General features: G+C 35.9%; 1 protein-coding gene across 1 annotated transcript in view; it reads right to left on the bottom strand.

The window, feature by feature from the left end:
* Window positions 1-22,140, bottom strand: part of MDN1 (midasin AAA ATPase 1) — a 178,814-nt gene that overhangs the window by 92,628 nt on the left and 64,046 nt on the right. Inside the window, exons 23-35 of the mRNA XM_072642816.1 lie at window positions 20,703-20,854; window positions 17,003-17,181; window positions 16,058-16,266; window positions 15,697-15,843; window positions 12,513-12,654; window positions 11,696-11,830; window positions 11,471-11,609; window positions 9,765-9,900; window positions 9,195-9,325; window positions 7,541-7,685; window positions 5,474-5,603; window positions 2,827-3,048; window positions 1,939-2,136 (exon numbers count right to left, since the gene is read on the bottom strand). Coding sequence (XP_072498917.1) covers window positions 1,939-2,136; window positions 2,827-3,048; window positions 5,474-5,603; window positions 7,541-7,685; window positions 9,195-9,325; window positions 9,765-9,900; window positions 11,471-11,609; window positions 11,696-11,830; window positions 12,513-12,654; window positions 15,697-15,843; window positions 16,058-16,266; window positions 17,003-17,181; window positions 20,703-20,854 — 2,065 coding nt within the window. The remainder of the gene's footprint in view (window positions 1-1,938; window positions 2,137-2,826; window positions 3,049-5,473; window positions 5,604-7,540; window positions 7,686-9,194; window positions 9,326-9,764; window positions 9,901-11,470; window positions 11,610-11,695; window positions 11,831-12,512; window positions 12,655-15,696; window positions 15,844-16,057; window positions 16,267-17,002; window positions 17,182-20,702; window positions 20,855-22,140) is intronic.

Below are 22,140 nucleotides of genomic sequence, written 5' to 3' on the forward strand. Positions count from 1 at the left end.
CAACCTTTCCCAGCCTAACTGCCACAGCAAACCATTCAAAAACTTTGGGAGGGTTTGGCATTGACAGCCAACGATTGACTGTGCTCAGCAGCTGCTACACCATATATTCCCAAGAAAAATTTTTATTTACATCAATATACAAGAAAGTAAAAGAAAAATGTACCTTCTTCCAACCAAGGCTGTGGTAAAATGTTTTTGGTACCCTAAGCTGACACCTGAAATAGATTTTTTCAGATAGTATGTAATGAACTAATACTGGGAATGCCTGTTCTGTCACCCTACTTATGTAAGAGAACCACAGTATCTCAAGTTGGAAGGAAACACAGCAATCATCCAGCCCAACCCACTTAAGAACAGAAATTTATCACATTTTTAACGAGAGGTCAACCAGCTTCTGTCTGAAAGGGGAATATGCTCTACCAGTCATTTGCTCATTCCAATCTATGATAGTTACAACTAATAAGATATTTTATCTTACATCAAGCCAACATGTTCTTTTAGACAATCCACTGTTCATAGCTCTGGCTTTTGAAGTCAAGCCTTGCCTTTTAATGACAGCCATTCCAGGTCAGCAATCTTATTCCCCACAAAGTCTTTTCTTTTCCAGAGTACTCACCCCTACTCTTTTTATACTGCAAACACCATACTTTACAGATGTCCTGAACAAAACAGAACATTCTCTGTAACTCAACTGCAAAAGTAGTGAAAATTCACTTTTGGGGGCTACAAACCTAGCCATGATTTATTAACACTTTGTTTTTGCAGAAAAAATACGTTTTGCATTTCAAACAACTGACTTATAAATGAACTAAGTGTAAGTTAAGACCTATTTTAAAACACATTCTTCAGTGATCAGCCATTCAATGTGTTGGTACCTTGACGTACTTAAAACAAAATCATTTTAATTCTTTAAAAAAAAAAAAAACAACACCTTATTTTTACAAGCCATAAACCATTTAGAAATAAACCACTCTCAAAAGTATACATGTGCAGAGATACAGGAACTACAAAATGATTTAATATTCCTAAGACATTTCAATGACAAGTACATAAAGAGCTGAAATAATGCTTATTCTGTTAAAATTTAAAAAAAAAAAAGAGAAAGAGGTACAAATAATCTTTGAACCAATAATTCAATTTGGGGAATATATGCCAAATAAATGAACCAAAAGGGGGGGGGAAAGCTATACTTACAAAAAAGGTTCAATGACACTATGTAGAACAGCAAAAATTCGGAAGCCATCCAAATGCACAACAAGGCAAAGACTCAGAAAAATATGGTACACTCATATGACCAAATGTAAACTATTAAATATTACAGTCATGTGGACCATACCAATACACAGGAGTACTTTTATGAAATAAAGGTAAATGAAACAAGTCTACTAGACAACATGTACATGCTGACTACAATTGTGTAAAACTTGATGTATGTTAATGAAACAGAGATCAGAAGAGAATTTGGTAGTTTAATATGCATTGGAGAAGCAGTGTAGAAAGCTTGTCTTGAAGCTAGAAGACCAATTTCGAAGACCCACCTCTGTGGCTCATATTAGCTGTGTGACTAAGCAAATTGGCTAAACTTTCCATGGTCCTTCAGGAAGCTTTCTAAGGCTCTAAGCTGCAAAGAAAGTGCTGAGTAGTATTGGTAGGAGTTTCTTTACCCAGAAATTACCTATAACAATGAACTCACAGGTCCAGTCCCTCTCCTCAACATTCATTAGTTTCATTTTTTCTTGTAAAGTTACACTACAGAATGGAAAAAAACTATAAATATAAAGATGCCAGAACAGGGATTTTAACTGGGGCAGTTAATACAAAAAGAACAAGTCAGAATAGTATCTAAGATCCACATCCATGAAAATAATAGCCAACTGGTTTAAGACATAAGGAGTTTATAATTTTCATTGACGGGATTTAAAATAAAGTCATTCTTACCCCTTGGTATAAAAAAGGGGTGGATACCACAGAAGTTGTCCATGCAAATAAATTCCTTATCTTTGGTTTTGTCATAAATCCTCAGTTTATTCTTCATAGAGTCCGTAAGCTGGACTACCTCAGAAAGTTTCTTGATCAAGAATTGCAGACATTCTCTGCGAGCCAGGGGTGTGATATCAAACCCACAGGAAGTTGTACCTAAAAGATAAAGCACTAGCATATTAATCAATCTGAAAATCTACCAGGTCTTATGGCTAGTTAGCAAGCTTTATAGCACAGCTACATAAACAAACTCTGCCCTCTCTAGGCATGCTACAGCATACATATAGCTTTAAATGTAAAAAAGTCTAAAGAAAGCATACTGATCACTAGATGTTCTATGTTATCTATAACCCACTGAGATTAAGATTTTATGGAAGTGTATAATAATATAATAATATAATATATCAAATTGCTTTCTATTTCCAGGAGGGGCAAGGCAAGAGAGCAAGGGAGGAATTTAGAACTCAAAATTCTACAAAAATGAATGCTGAAAACTATCTTTTACATGTAATTGGGAAAAAACTACTATTAAAGAAAAAAAGAACTTATGTAAGACTGAAGGTCAATTTACTTCTGCTTTTGTTCAATGATAATGATGAAGTTGAATGTAAAGAATGTTTGATGTGAAAACTACATCAAATGAATATGAGTGATCCTTGAGAATAGCACAACAATTTCTATACATGTTCAACTTTAATAAATTATAACCAACAAAAATATATCTAAATTAAATATAAGTTAGCTGCATTTGCAGTTAAAGACTAGAAAATAGGGAAAAAAATATATATATATATATATAAAAACTTGTATAATATCTGACCCTAAGGGCTCTCATTACCAACTTACCTGAACCTATTCCATCCACATACACCAGGCATGCAGCATGGACAAAAGATGTCACAGCAGAAATGGCTTCTTCTCCCTCCTTGACAGTATTTTCTGCCTTAGTAACATTCATGAAATTGACCCAGGACAAGATATCTCTGATGCTGATGACACATCTTCGGCCAAACTCCTGACTGGTTAGCCAGTCTATGAAGTCCATCATGAGCTCAGCTATGTCTGCCCCTAAAACACAAGAGCAGGAAGTTTTAAGAACAAACTCTATAGGCAGCTCTGAGGAGTGTTAAACCCCAGACAAGATACGTTGCCCCAAAGTAGGCTGTTCTTAGGGGACTCAGTGAATGAAACAGAAATCTGGCTCAAGTATGGCAATGACTCTAGGGCTGAAGAATTTTACAAAGTATTTCTTGATTTAGTCCTCAATTTGAAGTGACTCAGGAAGTAACAGGATAATGTAGTACAGTCAAAAAAGTGCTAGATTTAGTAAAACTAGAGGTCCTAGGTTCAAATCCTAGTTCTGCTGATTGCTGTCTGAGAGCTCTTGGGCAAGTCACTTCATCTCTCTTGGCTTCAGTTTCATCATCTACAAAATTAGGGAGGGAGCTGGAAGAGATGGTTTAATTCAGCTCTAGAAGTAAGGGACTATAATGATGTCCCACATTTTCCCTCCAAATTTTAAGTCTATATCTCTGACAGTGTGGGATTTTTAAACTGACTTTTAAAATTTATTTTCCACTTTTCAAAATCTGGAGTACAATTCAGAGTATGGAAAATTAATGCAGTTCATCTGCATCTCATTTTAGTTCCTGACATTTTCATTTGTGACTTGATAATATGATCATAACACTTACAAACAGTGAAAGAATTCATGTTAGTAGGAACCTAGAGGTATAAAACAATAGGTTGAAAACAAAAGAGCAAAAGCCACTCCCTTGCTAAGCCATTTAATACAAAAGAGAGATGTTGCTTTTTAAAGGTGCCAAAGGGAAAACTATTAAGAGAAGAAAAGTCTCCCTTTCTCTCTACCACACCATTATTCCCCTAGAGTTCTTAATAACGCCCCAGGGAAGACCAATGCCACATAACTTTGAAAATACTGAACTAATAATGTCTAAGGACAAGCTGATTAGCACAAAAGCAAATCCCAAGGCTAAATTCTTCATTCCAGATCAATATCAGACAGAATAAAAACACCAGGTTTCTTCTATTGTGATATTCATTACAATTAATATAGTTTAGAGGGAGGACTGAATATACCCAGCATGGGTGTCAATCCAGTTAGAATAGAAATAGTATAATCTCAATTTGTCTGCTTTCACAATTCTATCAAGCTTTCTCCTTCTGAAGGTTAATTTAAACACACAGCCAACAGCAAATGGTCAAAAGTGTGTGTGTGGGTGTGTACACATGTGTATGCATGTATGTATACATGTATCTATGTACGTATATGTATGTGTGCATGTATGTGTGTGTGTATATGTATATATACATATATATGTGTGTATATATATGTATACATATACATATATATATGTATGTATATATATATATATATATACATATATATATATATATATATATGTATTCCTAGAAGATGTGTTAACTGAGGAATTAGTTGGTGGTGATATCATTACTAATAAGTACACAATCGAAGACAGTAATTGGATTTTTTTTTCCATGGTAGTATGTTGTGAAAGAAGAAGCAGAACAAAAGGGGAAAACCACAAGATCCAGACCCATGATCTGAACTGCATAACATTTGCTAAGAAGTATAAATTTAATAAAACAGCTTAAAATCAATGGAAGGTATTTTAAAATACAACCCTTAATAATTATGGATATTATAATATAGATAATACCTTAAGATCTAGGGAGAAAGATACAGTACATTATAATAATCCAAAATGGCTTTAATTATATTTCATTTTATTTTAAAATGAAATCAACTAAATTAGGTGAGAAATAGTGCACAATTTATTTTAATGAGTACATTAACTGCACATTTTACAGAATTTTTTTCCTTGAGGGTATTCTGAGCAAAAAATTAACTATATTTTCACCATTTTTTGTCTACACCTGAAATTTCATTCATATACAGAGCATCAATTGAAGAAAGTCCCTATACCAATGGCAGATCATCAATTGCTACGTAATTCTTTGTTTCACAAAGACTCCTAGAGAAACAAGAAGCGATTTGCCCAGGGTCACAGAGTAAGTGTCAGGAATAAGCTATAAACCCTGGCTATTACACTATGATGGAATGTTAAGCTCTGCCAAGTGCAGGAACTGGCTCATTTACATCTCTGTAACCAGAGCACATACCACAGCACAGGTACATAGCTGCCCTTTAAACAAATTCTTATTAAATGTGTTGTTATTTCTCTGCCACCACATTCTAACAAAAACTTACGTCTTAAGATAGCAGTCACAGAAGTACAAATATGAGACAATGACACTAAAACTTAACTTCTTTCTTGAAGAAGCTGAAATTTAAGCATCCTGGTGAAGGAGATACTATGAAAAACAGTGGGATGGGATATGGTAGCAAAGGATTATTAGCCAACTCAACTGAAATCCATGCCTGCCTCCATTTTCTTATACTCTTTCCCTCTGAAACACAACTCTGTGTATCTGTTTCCCCGTCTCTTACCTTGATGCTCTACTTTACCCAGAGATAATCCTGGATGAACACTGCGCTTGACAATCTGAATTAAATCTTTGCGGCTCTTACTTTGAGGGCACCATATCTCAGTAAATCTGTTACGCAAAGCAGGAGATAGCTGCAAGAAGTGGGGAAAAACCAGTATGAATTTATTAGCTACCATTTTAGTAAAGAAATACTTTTCCTTTTCTGACCTTGGAAGTGCTTTTGAATCTCCAACTGGCACAGTCCCCCCTATCAGTGTTCCAAAATCACAAAAGTAAATTACTTAGTAAATGGTTAGAATATTAAATACACACTGCTTCTGAGTCCAGTGATCCTAACCCCTTGGGCAGGATGCCATGCAAACCGAGAACACCACCAAAACCAATTAAAGTCTATGAAGACAACACTAAATCACAATCCTAAAAGCATATTTTTGTCTAGTAGAAGAAATCGAAAATATTTCTGCCCACACATTCCATTCCTTATAGCTTAGATGAATTAGAACAAGGGAAATAAGCCGCAACTATAACCTTAGTTCATCAACTTTCATGCGAGGAATGGACATTTAGGAAAATACAAAGCCATTTCCCAATGAAGAGAAGACTGCGTGTCGTGTCATAAGGCACATGTTCGTTATGGTCAAGAAGATCACACACACTGTCACAAAGAGATCCTTTGATATTTCTAATTTCTGTGGCAAGAGAAGCTACAAACAGGCCACTTCAATACAAGGGCCATATTGCAAATCCATCCTTAGCATCCTGCTATTTATTTCTTTTGTAGTCCACTCTCCATGGAGTTTTTCTTTCAGCTCAGTTTTGGCTTTATGGGGTTTGTGTGCTTATTTTCTATATTGCCATTAAAGAAAATGACAAAAAAAATCACATTCACTTTTACTCATTTCACAGGGCCTCATGGAATCTTAATTACCTTCACTCAGGATCACCATTTCTCTTCCTTAGAACCGTTCATCGATATCCTAAAGCCCTTTTAATAATTTAAAACTAACAAAATCCAGGTGTCACTTGAATATTTTTTAAAAACCAAACTGACTCTTCCATGAGACAGTAAAGTTTGACTAACTCTGACAGTTTCAGGCATGGCAAACTCCTAACTGGATAAACTAAGTTAATCAAAAGTTAAGTTAATTTGGAACTGAGGAAAATACCCCATAAATTCCTATTAACCTTACTCAAAAGATGCATACAATTATGGGAAAGGGAACAGATTTGTTCAAATTGCAAGATTAAAGTATATTTTTGATGCTATATTCAATAACAAAGCAAACAGAGGAACAAAGAGAAGATAATCTGCTTTTTAAAAATGGTTCATTTGCTGGGATTTTAAAGCTACATAGGCCACCTCAGAAATCATTTCTCTGAAATGCAATCTATTTGTCTCCCCAACTCCATGTCTCCAGTTCAAACAAGTCCATTTTTTTCTGTTAATTTCAATGTTAGTCATGCTTTGTAACTAAAAGACCAACTACATGTTCATAAACCATAAAATGGAAATTTGTGACATCAAGGAAGAGTTTCTGAGAAAATTAGAAACTTACATACATCAAACAACTGTAGAATATCTGAATACGTTATGGTACATTAGGTATAGAATATTATTATGCTGTTTAAAAGTTTTTATTATGATTCCTACATGGAAATATGGTAACATCCACAGAGTAAAATCAGCGGATTAGTACCCACATTAATAAGTTATTAGACATGTATTTTTAAAGTAAGTGTAAGTAATTAATTTATTAATTATACATACAGATAAATATAAAACATATTTTTCAAAAGACAGAAAAGAAAATTAAGGAAGGTAAACAGTCAAAACTGGCAGGCCTAGAAAAGAAACAGAACAAAATACTTGGCATTGTTTTCTTAATTGTTAATTTATTTCATTTTGTTTTGGTAAAGGCTACAGATCTGAACAAAGAGTTTGCCTTTGGGTACATTATTTGATTTTTTTTTAAATAGTATTTCCAAGCTTATAATTAAAAAAAATATTTTTAAACAAATATCTGTTTGTAACCAAAGCAAATTATTCTACAAGAGACATGAAATTTACCTCCTTTTTCCCAAAATCACCTCCAGGGTTCATGGTTGCTAAGATACGGAATTTTTTCCCAGCAGTCAGCAGTTCCACTTCACTATTGTCTTCCTCTGGACTACCTTTTTCAGCCAATACCAGGGTCTTTTCCACTTCAAGGACACTAAACGGCAAAATAATAGGCAAGAGGGAAAATGAGAGAACTCTTGTGTACCCTATCAATGCTTTACCTGATTTCAGATTTAAAATAAGCATCATTCCAGATTCAAACAATAAAGCTTGTCACAATGCCCTCATAAGGGCATAGCTTCCTGAGCAGGAAAAAAGAAAACAGTCTCTTTTACTCAACTCCCCATTTAAGCTACTGTTCATTAAAAAGAAGTGTTCTGAATCACAAAGAAAGCCAGAGAGCAAAGTGTAGTGCTCAAGGCCTATGCTTTAAGCTGAAGGTATACTATGACCCAATGATGATGTACTTCCTCAAAAATCCTTTTAATTAGGCCATCTGGTGGAAGGCAGAGGTAGGAAACACCCTACACATGTTCCATTTCACAGTTTAACTCTTGCTACTCCAGGCAATGAAGTAGAGAAAAGAGCACTGCATTTGGAGTCTAAATTCACAGGCTGAAACCCTTAATTCTGTCATGTATACCTGTGCGACCTCAGGATGAAGTCTGGCCAGTCCCAAGAGCTCTCTCATCTGTAAATTGAGGGGGATGGACTAGATGACTTACAGCTCTAAATCTATAATTCTGAATACACGATTCTATATACTTGTAAACAACAATGCTTTAGCAATGTAGGGGTATGGATTTAGAACAGATCTCCTAGCGGACCTTTCAGCTCTAATATCTATCTATATTCCCAGTTCTTCCTCAAAGCATGGATGAGTTCCACAGTAAAAATTCAGCTCCAGAAGAATTACTCAAGATTTATTTACCGTTTCCTTATTTTCCCAAACTTCCCTTTCCTTAATGACTTATACCATGCATATCAATCTTGCAGAAAAAAATCAGCTACCCTTGAAAATTTCCAGAGTGAGTAAATCTTAACGCAAATTCTCTTCTATATCTAGTTAAATTGAGAGGATGCCACCCTGTAGCAAAAGACTGATAGGCTTGGAAGTTATGACATTTAGAATCAAACACTTTTGTCCCTACTACCTTATTTATTATGGGCTAATCACTTAGCTTCCCTTACTCCCAGTTCCTTCAAAATGGAATAATAAACCTCTGTATTGCCTTTGTCACGGAGACACTGCAAGTATCAAATGAGAATTTCTACGCAAAATGCTTCATATAATAACAACACTATAAAAACAAACAACTTCAAAAGACTTCAGAACTTGAACAACACAATAACTACCCACAATTCCAATGGGTAAAGCACGTGTTCTCACTTCTCTGATAGAGAGGTGATAGACTCGGTGTATAATTACACATAAATTTTTGGGATATGAGCAATAATGGAATTTGTTTTGACTATGTTTATTTATATCAAAGGTTTTATTTTCCTTTTGTTTCCACCCGCCTAAGGGGATGTGTAGGAGGGAAAGGGAAAAAAAAGATACTTGTTCATTAGAAAATAAAATTTTTAAAAATTATTTGCAAACCTTCAAAAGCTACGTAAATGTCAGGTTATTGTCAGTGTTGTTATTACTCCTGACACATACCTGTTAAGTCTTTCCAAGACTGAATCATCAGCTAGTGAAATTTCATCTAAAAGAAAAAAGCCATCCTCCTTCATTGCCAAAACGAGGGGCCCATCATTCCATTCAAAAAGTCTGGAGTGGTCCAATTCCTCCTAGGAGATAAAAAAGAAGAAAAATTAAAAAGATCTATGACTTCATGAGAACAAATACACAAACATATATATATATACACACTGACACATACACAATTTTAAACAAAATGTAAGCTTCTTGAAGGTAAAGACTGTATTTATTTGTCTTTGTAAGACCAGAGTCTAAACAGAGGGTGTCTAGGCGCATAAAGAGTGATCAGTGCTTAGTGATCGATAAAAAATACATGCCTGATTGAAGCAATGAGATGCTAACTATATTACAAAGAAAGTGGAAAAATCTGGAACAAGAGTTAGAAGCGCAAGCTGCCCTTGAAGCCCCCTGCAAATGGCACAGGTTATAGCATCCCTGGGACATAGTTCTTGGTCAATATGGCATCTGGAATCAGGAAACTCCAGACTGAACAAAGATGACTCAGACACTTAATGCTATGGAACAAACCTCCTTTGACCTCTGTCTGACTGGTCGGAGACCTCCCAGGAAATCAGATGTCTCCATGTGCAAGTGGCAGTTGACTGAATACAATTTCTGATTTGCCAATGCTGCAAAAATTTGGCAGATAGTCGTTTTCCCACACCTATCACAATGAAACAGAAGGTTAAAAACAGATAATGTATACTCACAATAGGGACAGGGACAGGAAGCACACTATAATTTCATGGACATAGGGAACTCCCAGGTGAGGTAACTCTTCCACCAGTGGAGGTAGGAATCTTATCTTCAACTTTAAGAGAATTCTCTACACTAGGGTATAGAGAAACTAAAAGCAGGGGCAAATTCAAAAAGAAACAAAGGCCACTGGAGTAGCTAGGCAGCACAGTGGCTAGAGCACCAACCCTGGAGTCAAGAGGACCTGAGTTCAAGTCTGGCCTCAGACACTTGATATTGATTAGCTGTGTGAATCTGGGCAAATCAATTAACCCTGACTGCATTGCCAAAAAAAACAAAAACAAAAACAAAAAAGAAAGACCACATGAGGATCCTGTGAGTCACATATGAACTTAGAAAACAACGTTATCTATGTTTGGCTGTATTTTTACTTATTTTTGTTAATTATTTCCCAATTATATTTTAACATGATTCAGGCCACATTCAGAAGAGTGAAGACAAGGTATGTTTGATATCTCTGCTCTAGAGAACAGGGGTCAAGTGACTTGCTTAGTATCACATAGCCAGCCTGCATCAGAGGAAGCACCTGAACCCTAAGGTCTATCTTCCTGACCTCAAGACCATTCCATGCTGCCTCTCCATGTCTCTAACCAACACCCATTGAAACCTCAGGCTCAGGAAGATTCCTTAAAGTAACAGTCACTAATTGGCCATTTCTTGAAATAAGCATCAGGTAGAAGCAACACTGAAGCAACAGATGAGATGTTCCCACCACACCAGTTGCACTGTTATGGTGGCCTTTTTTTTCCCTTTCCTCACAAAAGAAGCTTCTTCATTAATTAAAGTGTCTTTTTTCTACTGTTCTTACTGACCTCTAAAAAATGGGGGAAAAAAACATCCAGTACCCTAAAAACTTTGAGGAAAACGAGGTCAAGTCTTTGGCTCTTCTCCACATATTCCTACCATGAATCTTATGATCAAAAAAAAAAAATTCAAAAGACACTTATCAATTACATAATTAAAAGAAATCAATTCCTTAGTTATGTCAAAAGTGAAGTTTTCTGTTTCATAAAAGAATGAGAAGGAGGGAGAATCTAAATAAAATTAGTGGGTAATTTACTTGCTTATTAAAAAAATAGGAAAGGGAGTCAAGTACCATAAGAAATACAGACCAGTAATTTCACTGGCATAGGGAACTGGTACAGGTAAAAGAAACTCCTCCTAACTAATGCAGGTTGTCAACTGCTCTGAGACTGACAGAGTCTTAGGGAGGTACCCAGGGCACTCAAAAGCTAAGTGACTTGTTCAACATAATACAGCCAGTATGTGTCAGAGACAGGTCTTGAATCCATACTTTCTGGATTCAATTCTAGCCCTCTATCCATTATGCCATGCTATCTGTCATTCAACAAAATACAAAGGATAATTTCAAATAAATAAATTCTGATTACTCAGAACTCTGCAGAGGTGATCCAATGATATACCATTATTATCTCAAACCTTGCTATATCTGTTTTCAAAGAATCATAGACTTTTACCCAGTATCTCCCACAAGTAGGACAGGTTCTCCAAACTCTAATGCCCTTCCTGTCAGAACAGCCAACCTCCTCATATCTTCAGTCCACACAATGTGACTGAATTTGGACTTTAACGTGGATAACTGAGCAGAAAATTTGCCTACAAAATCAAAAAGAGATTAATTTGCAGCAGTTTTATCTCTTGACAACTCAAGATATGTTCTCTAGCATTACCTCTCAACTTACCCAGCAATTTTTGGACCCTTTCTTCTGAGAAAAGGGACTGCGGACAACATTTCTTTTTGAAATGTTTGCTCAATACTTCCTGTATAACATCTACTTCCTCCTGCTTCCTAACTCGGCCAGCCAAAAGCATAAAACCTGGAAATAAAACCAGAAGAAATGTTACAGTAAGACTAAGCAAATGCTTCAGTCGCCTAACTTTACATCCTCCACTCAAGCTTCACGCAATCTCAGCTTAAGAGATGGACTAGAGAAGCCAAGTACAACCCCATCATTTTACCAATTACCATCATTTAAAAATTTTACCAATAACACAACTTAATAATTGTGAAACACTAGATGAATCACTTAGATCTTCAGTGGAATTCAACTGCAAGTCTTCCTGATTCCTTTTCAAAATGTAAAGCATTGTTTATTTAATCCAAAACATAGCATCAATATTAATGTACTGCCATAACTATAATGCAATTAACACTCACAAGGATAAAGAATAGAGGTTGAAAAGAAACCTTACAAAATAATGCAAAAAAAATTAAATCCAAAGAATTAAGTGTACAATAGCTACCACTATGTAAGAGGAGAAGTGAATGAGAATGAACAAAGAATAAATTCTCATGAAGACTTATGAGGGAATAATTGAAAAATTGTTATTGCATATTATGTATTTAAGTTAACATGAATATGAAGTTACTTATCAAGGTCAATTGACTCTATTTATACATTATGTTGTTTTATAAAAAAGAAAAACTTAAGAAAAATAAAACTAAAAATAAAATGAACAGGTATCTACCCAACTTTAAGAAAGACAACAAAAGCATACCATCATTTGCTAAATGCTGAAGCCAGTCATACTCCTTCTCTACCTGCTCAACTGATTTGTACCGCTCAGCCCATCGGAAAAGATCCCGAAGAGTGATGAAGCCTTGCTTTCCAGCAAACAAGGAAGACCCTCTACGATAGGACTAGCAAAGTAACCAAATAAAAGAAGTATTAAATACCAAATTCATAGAACTACATACATATAATTTTTAAGATGAACAGGTAAAAATCCCCCAAGACTGCAAAACTTTTAACAAAAACTCATTCCGCCAAGCAAAGTTCAATGAAAAATCAGAAAATGCAAATTCATTTTTTACCACTCTGGGTCACTATGCATTTTCAAACCACATCCTACAAATTTAGAATCAGAGGCTAATCAAACAATACTGAGAAGTGTGGAATCCCAATGATAATGATCAGAAAGTTTTCTGAAGTGATACTTTATTTAATGAGAATACGTTTTTAGTAACATACAAAAGTACACATATAAACTCAAAAACTGAAGAGCAGGAGACCCAAAAAAATGCTGAAGAAAACAGCCTTTAAAAATAGGCTAACTCAATTGGCAAAAGAGGTCCAAAAATCCAATGAGGAGAAGAATGCTTTAAAAAGCAGAATTAGCCAAACAGAAAAAGAGGTCCAAAAGCTCACTGAAGAAAATAGTTCTTTAAACATTAGAATGGAGCAGATGGAAGAAAATGACTTTATGAGAAACCAAGAAATTACAAAACAAAACCAAAAGAATGAAAAAATGGAAGATAATGTGAAATATCTCATGGGAAAAACAACTGACCTGGAAAATAGACCCAGGAGACAATTTAAAAATTATGGGACTACCTGAAAGCCTTGATCAAAAAAAGAGTCTAGACAGCATCTTTCATGAAACTATCAAGGAAAACTGCCCTGATATTCTAGAGTCAGAGGGCAAAATAAATATTGAAAGACTCCACCAATCACTTCCTGAAGGAGACCCAAAAAGAGAAACTCCTAGGAACATTGTGGCCAGATTTCAGAGTTCGCAGGTCAAGGAGAAAATATTGCAAGCAGCTAGAAAGAAACAATTCAAGTATTGTGGAAATACAATCAGGATAACACAAGATCTAGCAGCTTCTACATTAAGGGATCAGAGGGCTTAGAATATGATATTCCAGAAGTCAAAGGAACTGGGATTAAAACCAAGAATCACCTACCCAGTAAAACTGAGTATAACACTTCCAGGAAAAAAATGGTCATTCAATGATATAGAGGACTTTCACGCATTCTTGATGAAAAAACCAGAACTGAACAGAAAATTTGACTTTCAAATACAAGAATCAAAAGAAAAGGTAAACAGGAAAGAGAAATCATAAAGGACTTTCTAAAGTTGAACTGTTTATATTCCCACATGGAAAGACAATATTTGTAACTCTTGAAACTTTTCTCAATATTTGGGTATCACACGCACACGCGCACACACACAGACAGAGAGAGCACAGGGTGAGTTGAATAAGAAGGGATGATACCTAAAAAAATAAAATTAAGGGGTGAGAGAGGAATATATTGGGAGGAGAAAGGGGCAAATGGGGCAAATTATCACTCAAAAAAGAGGCAAGAAAAAGCTCTTTCAATGAAAGAGAGAAGGGAGAAGGTGAGAGGAAAAAAGTGAGGCTTACTCTCTTTACATTTGGCTTAAGGAGAAACTAACACTCAATTTGGTATGAAAATCTATCTTACACTATAGGAAAGTAGGAGAGAAGGGTTATTGATAAGCAGAGTGGGGGGGATGGCAAAAGGGACGGCACATGGGAGAAGGGAGTAAAATCAGAAGTCGACACTCTTGGGGAGGAACAAGGACAAAAGAGAGAAGAGAAAAAATAGGGGGCAGGATAGGATGGAGGGAAATATAGTTAGTCCTACACAACATGACTATTATGGAAGTCTTTGGCAAAACTACACATATATAGCCTATATTGAATTGCTTGCCTTCTCCGTGGGGATGGGTGTGGAAGGAAGAAGGAAGAGAAGTTGGAATTCAAAGTATTAGAAATGAATGTTGAGAACTGTTTTTGCATGCAACTGGGAAATAAGAAATACAGGTAATGGGATATAGAAATCTATCTTGCCCTACAAGAAAAGAGAGAAGATGGAGATAAGGGAAGGGAGGGGTGAGATAGAAGGGAGGGCTCATTGAGGGAAGGGGTAATCAGAATGTAAGGCATTATGGGGTGGGTGGTGGGGAGAGACAGGGAGAAAATTTGCAACTCAAAACTTTGTGGAAATGAATGCTGAAAACTAAAAATAAATAAATAAACATTAAAAAAAAAACCGAAGAGCAAAGATCTTTAAAGTACCTAGAGTATGTTCTAACACAGGTTTAAAAAAGCAAGTTAGAACTCCAGGCAAACGAACAACCTTCATTGTCTTCCTGGAAGTGCTTCTTACTCCAGCACCACAACTCAGCTACAGTCTTACCCTAGAACCTCCTTGCCCTGAAACATTCATTGGCCCCTTTGGCCTTTCCACTCTGGAACATCTCTCTGCTATACCAGCCCCTTTCTAGAGGTGATTTCCTCCTGCTGCTTCTTCCATTTGGGAGTGGGGCCAACCCTCCTAGCTGTGCTTCTGACTTTCCAGGCTTCAGCCCTATATGCCCTCTCACTTCTTTCTTCAATCCCTCCCTTTTAAGTTCCCATTTATGAAACATAAACACGAAAACAGGTTCTATTTAGGACAACGACTCTCTTTCTTTTTTACTGTATCACCAGCTATTTAACACAATACTTGGCACATAGTAAGCATTTAACAAATGCTTTTTGCCTATCTAACAAATTATTACTTTTATCCAGTCTGAAATACATTCTGATGTGAAACCTGGGAAAGTCTGAGAAAGACTTTCAAACAAACTTTTCAATATATTACAAATAATCATTTCCCTGCTCTCCATAGAGATGTAGGAAATTATGGGGAATCAATGTTGCAAATGTTATTGGACAACAGATTTAAAGATGCATGGTACCTCAGAGGTCATCTAGTCCAATACCTTCATTTTAAACATGAGAAAATTGAGGCCCAGAGAAATTAAATGACATCCCCAAGGTTATACAGGTAGTAAGTTTAAGGACTGGGATCTGAATCAATGATCAATAGCAGGGAATTTGGGAGTTCACTGAAAGATGATTATGGTTAAAAAAAATTAAATTCAATACCTGTAGATCCTGCATGACCTTAACCAACTTATTGCAATAAGAAGGTGGCAAACTGCAGCGTTTATGCAATATTGTTTCCAGCTCAGTGCTAGGCAGCTCATCAAAATGCAACTCTACAAAACGATTGCGGAAGGCTCGAGAGAGCACCTAGAAAATACGGAGAGCAGCGTGAAGAAAAAAGTTAAATTCTGCCCATCTAATCTTCTAAGCAACAGTCTACTCATAACAAGGACAGGAAGAATAAGAAGGAGGAAACCCTCCCTATTCTTTAGAGTTAAAAAAAGAAACAATTCAATCTAGAAAGAGAATACTCATAGAATGAAATCATCACCAGAAACCATAGAGGACGAGCTTTACAAACCTTTCGGCCCCCATACAGGCCAGGAGGGTTCTGGGTTGCAAAAAGCATGAATCGAGGATGTGCTTTGACAACCTCTTGAGTCTCTGTTATCAGTAATTCCCGGTTATCATCCAAAAGCCTGTTCAATGCTTCCAGCACATCTGTGGGAGCCAAATTCAATTCATCTAAAATAATCCAGTAGCCTTTTTTCATAGCATCAATAAGGACACCTTGAGAGGAAAAAGATGGAAATAATAATTTTCTAAGACATTTCTCATTATTTTAACATAAAATGTTGCAAAAAAAAAAAAAAGGCTAAAGTAGATATTTATTAATTTGCTACACTGGTAGTTTTAAAATAAAGTACTCCTTGAGGACAGCTGTGTTACAAAAAAAAATAAGTCTTTGACAAATAGGGAAATGGTTTTTATTATGCCAAGAAAACAGTCACTTTTATACAGTAAACTGTATAAAAAATGCTTCATCCTCAACATTTCTTAACCTTGTCATCTTAAACCATTTAAATCATTCAATTGCAGGAACTTTCTCCCCTTTCTCCCCGCCCACTTACATCTGGGAATAAGAGAGTCAAACACAATGCCTTTTGAAATTAAGTTGTCAAGTAGCAATGACACAGTTCGGACCCCTATACCACAGTAATGGCTAATAGGGTCCAATGGGATATAAACACCTTGAGGGCAAGCCTGTTTTGGTTCCCAATTATATCTCTACTGTCTAGTATAATGCCTAGCATATAGAGGGTAGCTAATAAATGCTCACTGAATTAACTAGACAAAGGATGGATGAGTCCCCTAGGCCTCCTAGATAGATCCCCTTAAAATTCATGGAAAGGTACTGCAAAAAGAACTCTTTTATAAATTTTTATATTCAGCAATGACCACATCACACTACATGCAGGCTTAGTGAGTTAAGGATGTCAATAACACATGTAACTGAAGACCCTACCTTCTTTAAATACCAGCTTCCCTGAGGCATCTGATGTATAGCAACCAATATACTCCTGAATATCTGTATGTTCATGGTTATTAATCCGAACACAATGATTCCCACTTGCAGCAGCCAGCCATCGAATTAGGCTAGTTTTACCAACAGATGTCTCTCCCTGAATCAGCACTGGGTAGGTTCTTAAAAAGATGAATCATTCAAACAAGAAAAATAAAAAAGAATTACTTAGAATAAATTAATTAATTAAAGGGGACAAATTTACAACTATTTTCCTTGCCCAAACACACTTATGATTTGATTTCCTTTATGCTAAACAAGCTGTTAAACCTAGCTGTTAAACCCTGGGAATTTAAGACCTCTGGCAAGGCTAAGGATTTGCTGAATGAAAAAATGTTCATATGGATGAACTAAACACGCTTTTATTTCTTAAACAAATTGTCACATGGTGGAGAATAAAATAGGATTTATTCTTTAAAGACAATGCATAGTAATTAGAGATGCTGACAACCTACACTACAACTCAGATCTGGAAAAATTCTTTAATTTTCTTTTCTTGTTCCAAGGTGAATACCAAAGGGTTAGAGGGTTTTGTCTTTTTATAATGACTAGATTAAAGGAAACGTGCCTAAGACGATGGAGCTGAAAGAACTGACCATGGAGACAAGGTGGACTAAGTGTGTTGCCAGGGAACATTTACTAATGAACATTTACTAATAATATTCCTTCACTCAGAACAAGCTGATACAGACAGAAATGTGGATACTGGTATTCCTTCCATACAATTTGGTTTTAGGGCAAAAGGCTTGATTTAGACTGTTTTATTCCAGTGCTAAGACTTATACTAGAGCTGGCTGAGCTTTATCTTTGTTGGAAATTCATCTCAAGCTTTAAAAACAATTAGCATCCAAAATCTTATTCAAAAAAGAAAGAAAATAGTCACCAAGACAATTAGGGACAGGAATAGGGATAAGGATAGGAAGAAAGGGAGGGGAAGGGGAAGAAGAAGAAATACGTACAGAAAAACAGTCCACTGAAACAGAATGACAAACTTAGAAAAATAAAGCTTAATTGGTGCAAACAGAAGATTAGTAACAAATCCAAGGATTATTAAACACTGAACAACAAAACAATAAACACTGAAAAAATAGGTGTCATGGCAAAAAAGATAAGCTTATGTATGTATCTCACATTAATCTAAAATCAATTCCAACTAGATCAATGAGTAAAGGAAAAATAAGTAAAAATTAGGGAAAAGTACAGTTCAAGCATGAGGAGAATTTTTAAAATATGAAACGAAGGAAATAAATTATAGGAAATAAAATAGATAATAAAAAAATGAGTTTTACTACAAAAAGAAATAATCCTCAAATAAAGAGACATTAAGCAGAAAAAAAATTTTGCATTAAATATATCTGATAAAAATCTAATAGCTAGAGTTTTGAAAGCAACAAATAAAAACCTTAAAATAATTAAGGCAAAAATATTTATTTCTCAATGGAAGAAAAATGGCTCAACAACAAAATTTTTAAAAGAAATATCAATCTCCCAATAACTACTTGGAAAACTGTTAAAATTCTTAACTAAATCTGAAAAAAAAATTTTAACTATGATAAATTATACTGAAATTGTCAAAAATATTTGTGGATAAAATTCAATGGAGGAAGGGCTGTGGGGAAACCAGACCAAACCAGATCACAGATTTAAAGTTGAAAAACTCTGAGGAACATCTCCATCTCATTTTGGGAGTGCAGAAGATGAGGCCCAGAGAGGTCAGGGTAATTTCCCTTAGGTAACAGGCCGGGCCAGGACTTGAACCTAGGACCTTTACCATTAAAAAGTCAGAATCTCTTCCATACTGTACTGTCTTGTTCTACTTCAGGGTGGGGAACTTTCAGCCTTGAGGCCACAGGTGGCTTTCCAGGTGTTCAAGTATGGCCCTTTAAGTGAATCCAAACTTTACCGAACAAATCATTTTAGGATTTGTTCTGTGAACTTTGGATTCACTCGAAGGGTAGGATTTGACGATGTGGAGGGGTTCCCCACCCCTGTAAAACTAAATTGTTGATGGAACATAATTTTTGACCTAGCTTTTCCACTGCTATGGATATAACCTAAGAATGCTTAGTAAAAGGGAGAAAAGACCAATCTATACAAAAATTTTCATAGAAAAAGCCCTGACCACAACTTGCCCTGATGACTGGAAACAGAAGTTGCATGCAACATGTGAAAGTATCCAGAACACTATCTATGACAGCACAGAAAAATTACAAATGGGAATGGGAAAAAAAATTTACCAAAAGTATATGTACATCATGTTTCAAAAGTCTTAGTGCAGTTCTAAGCTTTAATCATTAAGGACTACACACTAAAGAGATTTCTGGAACACCCTGCATACACCACACTGACCATGTCTACTTTGTAAAACCAACAATGACAACCAAGTTTGATGCAGACATGGAAGAGATCAGAAGTAGACAACATAGAGCAAATAAACTTAGTATTTTACTAAAGTTCAACTTAATTGTTGAACCTTCCTGATATAATAGACTGAAGACAGCAGTGGCTTTGAGTCAAAAGTTTCTGGAATCAAATCTCAAGTCTGAGCCTTCATACTTATTTGATCCTGGGCAAGTCACTTAATTTCCCTGATCCTTTCTTTCTTCATCTGTAAAACTGGATGACTTCTAAGGTCTCTTGCAGCTCTAACTCTGACTCAATACTGAGTGACATGCCTCTCCACACTTGGTTAGGCTTGGTCCTCAGATATCTGTGTTTTCCAGTTTCATAGAACCTATCAGAGACTTGTGCTCTTACTAGCAAAGTTTTCAAAAACTAGGAACCAACTCCATGTTTATCACAATGAGGCACTAGAAGAAGACTCTGGTAGAAGTCACACTGGAATCCTTTTTTCTCTACTCAGTAAAAATTCAAACACGTTGAATTTTGATATTTTACTTAAATTTTTACTGAATACCATATGTACAAAAAATATTTATAATAGCTCTTTTGACGGTAACAAAGAAATGGAAAATGAAGGGATGTCCCTCAACTATGGAATGGGTGAATAACTTATAGTATATCAATGTGATGTAATACTATTGTGTTATAAGAAATGATGAAGAGGATGGCTTCAGAAAAATCTGGAAAGATTTGTATGAACTGGTGCAAAGTGAATAGAACCAGAAGAACAATCTACACAGTGAAATATTATAAAGATAATCAACTGACTTAGTAACTCTGATCATTATAATGATCCACCAGAATTCCAAAGGACTTCTGGTGGATCATTATAATGATCAGAGTTACTAAGTCAGTAGGACTCATGATGTAAAATGTTATCCACCTCCAGAGAGAAAACTGGTGGACTCAAAAATGCAAACTGAAGCATATTTTTTTTCTTCCCTTATTTTTCTTGCTTTTTCTTTTTTTTAGGGGGGAGGCAAAAGGAGGGGTGTGGGACTAGGGGAGGAAGGACAATATAGCCAATAAGGAAATATGTTTTATATCACTTTATATATATAATGAGTATCAGATTTCTTGCCTTCTCAGTGGGCTGGGGGTGGAGGCAGGAAATATAGCAGAAAGAGTACATGACATAAAAAAAATTGTAAGAAATTATCCTAAGTATATTAAATTTTGATTGTCAAAGCATACAGTTATTGAAACAACATATAAGAAAGAAGAAAAAGAAACACCATACCCTGCAGAGACGACTCTGACAATATCTCTCAGGTTAAGTTTAACAGAAGGAGTGAGTATGTATGTTTCATCTATTGTGGGCTCCTTTTCTCCCACTGAAATCCAGTATCCTTCAATCTGGATAAGCCGACCTCCCTTGGGTTCCGGAATGGGCTGAAACATATACATTAAAAAAAATCACACACAATGAGAAATCCATTCTTACTTGCTTTCAAGAAAGGACAGATCAAGACAGGAAAAAAAAAAGGAAACTTCTGTAGAAGTCCAGTTCCTTCTGATATTTACAACAGTGAAATGCGCCTGCCAAATTTCTTCCAAGTAATAAAGGTACAACATTGTAGAGTGTGCCAATGAAAAATTTTAAAAATCAGCTTAGATTCCAAATGGCTCCAGCACACTGCTGAATAAATTTTAGATTTTAGGAGACCCTCATCAAGGCATAGTGTGAATAAAGGTTACAGAGACTGAAAGGCCCTATCTGAAAGCATTAGCTCTCAGACACCCAAGATTTCAGGCCCAACAACTGCTGGCTACAGCACTTCTTATATATTAGACCAGCAAGAAGGAATTCAAATTATCAGCACAAAATAGTCTGCTCTCCTACTTTAAGTTTGGGAGAGGTACCCAATGTCAACTGTCCCAGGTCACCCAGTCATCAGATGCCAGAAATGAGCACAGCTCTTCTGAAGTCCAAGGCCAGTTCACTATCCTTTGCACCATGTGGCTACCTCCATTGAATTTAACACTCAAGAGAAATGACAGAAGATGAAGAACAGCCTTTTAATTAACCATCACAAACCACAAAAAATACTGTAACTAAATTACAGAAAATGGATTTTTTAACAAGATTTCATCAATAATTGAAAGAATAAATCTATTAGTCCTTCCTTTCAAACTTACAAAGACTCCAAGTGCTAGTAATTGGAATATTCATCAACCAGTAATTCATTTTAACGAATTTGTACTAAAAACCTACTATGTGCAGAGAGTCAGCCATGCAGAGCTGGAGCAGTAAACAGTCGATTTCAGTCAGGAAAACCTACATTCAAGTGCCTCCTCTAATATATACTGGCTATGTGGCCTTGGGTAAATCACTTAATCTCTCAGTTAGCCAGGCAATTTTCTAAGACTATATATTGTGAGAGAATGCCAATCTGTGCTGTTGGTATGGGATTCCTCACTGAAAGGAGTGCCCTGTACCAATGAAATCTCATTCCTGCCTCCTTCCCTTCCTCCCTCCAAAAACGTAAAAATCATGGTAGTAGACTGAAGGGAATGTAGGGGTAGACACCAAGATTTAGAAAACAAAACACTATTTCTATCCTCAAAGAACATACATACTACAACGATGTCAGTCCTTTTGTAATACCCAAGTTTTATTCAGCATCTCCCAATTCTATGCTTAATGCAGATTCTTACAAATAGCACAGTGCTTGGCA

This window comes from Notamacropus eugenii, chromosome 2 (genome assembly GCF_028372415.1).
Source record: "Notamacropus eugenii isolate mMacEug1 chromosome 2, mMacEug1.pri_v2, whole genome shotgun sequence".
Taxonomy (NCBI): domain Eukaryota; kingdom Metazoa; phylum Chordata; class Mammalia; order Diprotodontia; family Macropodidae; genus Notamacropus; species Notamacropus eugenii.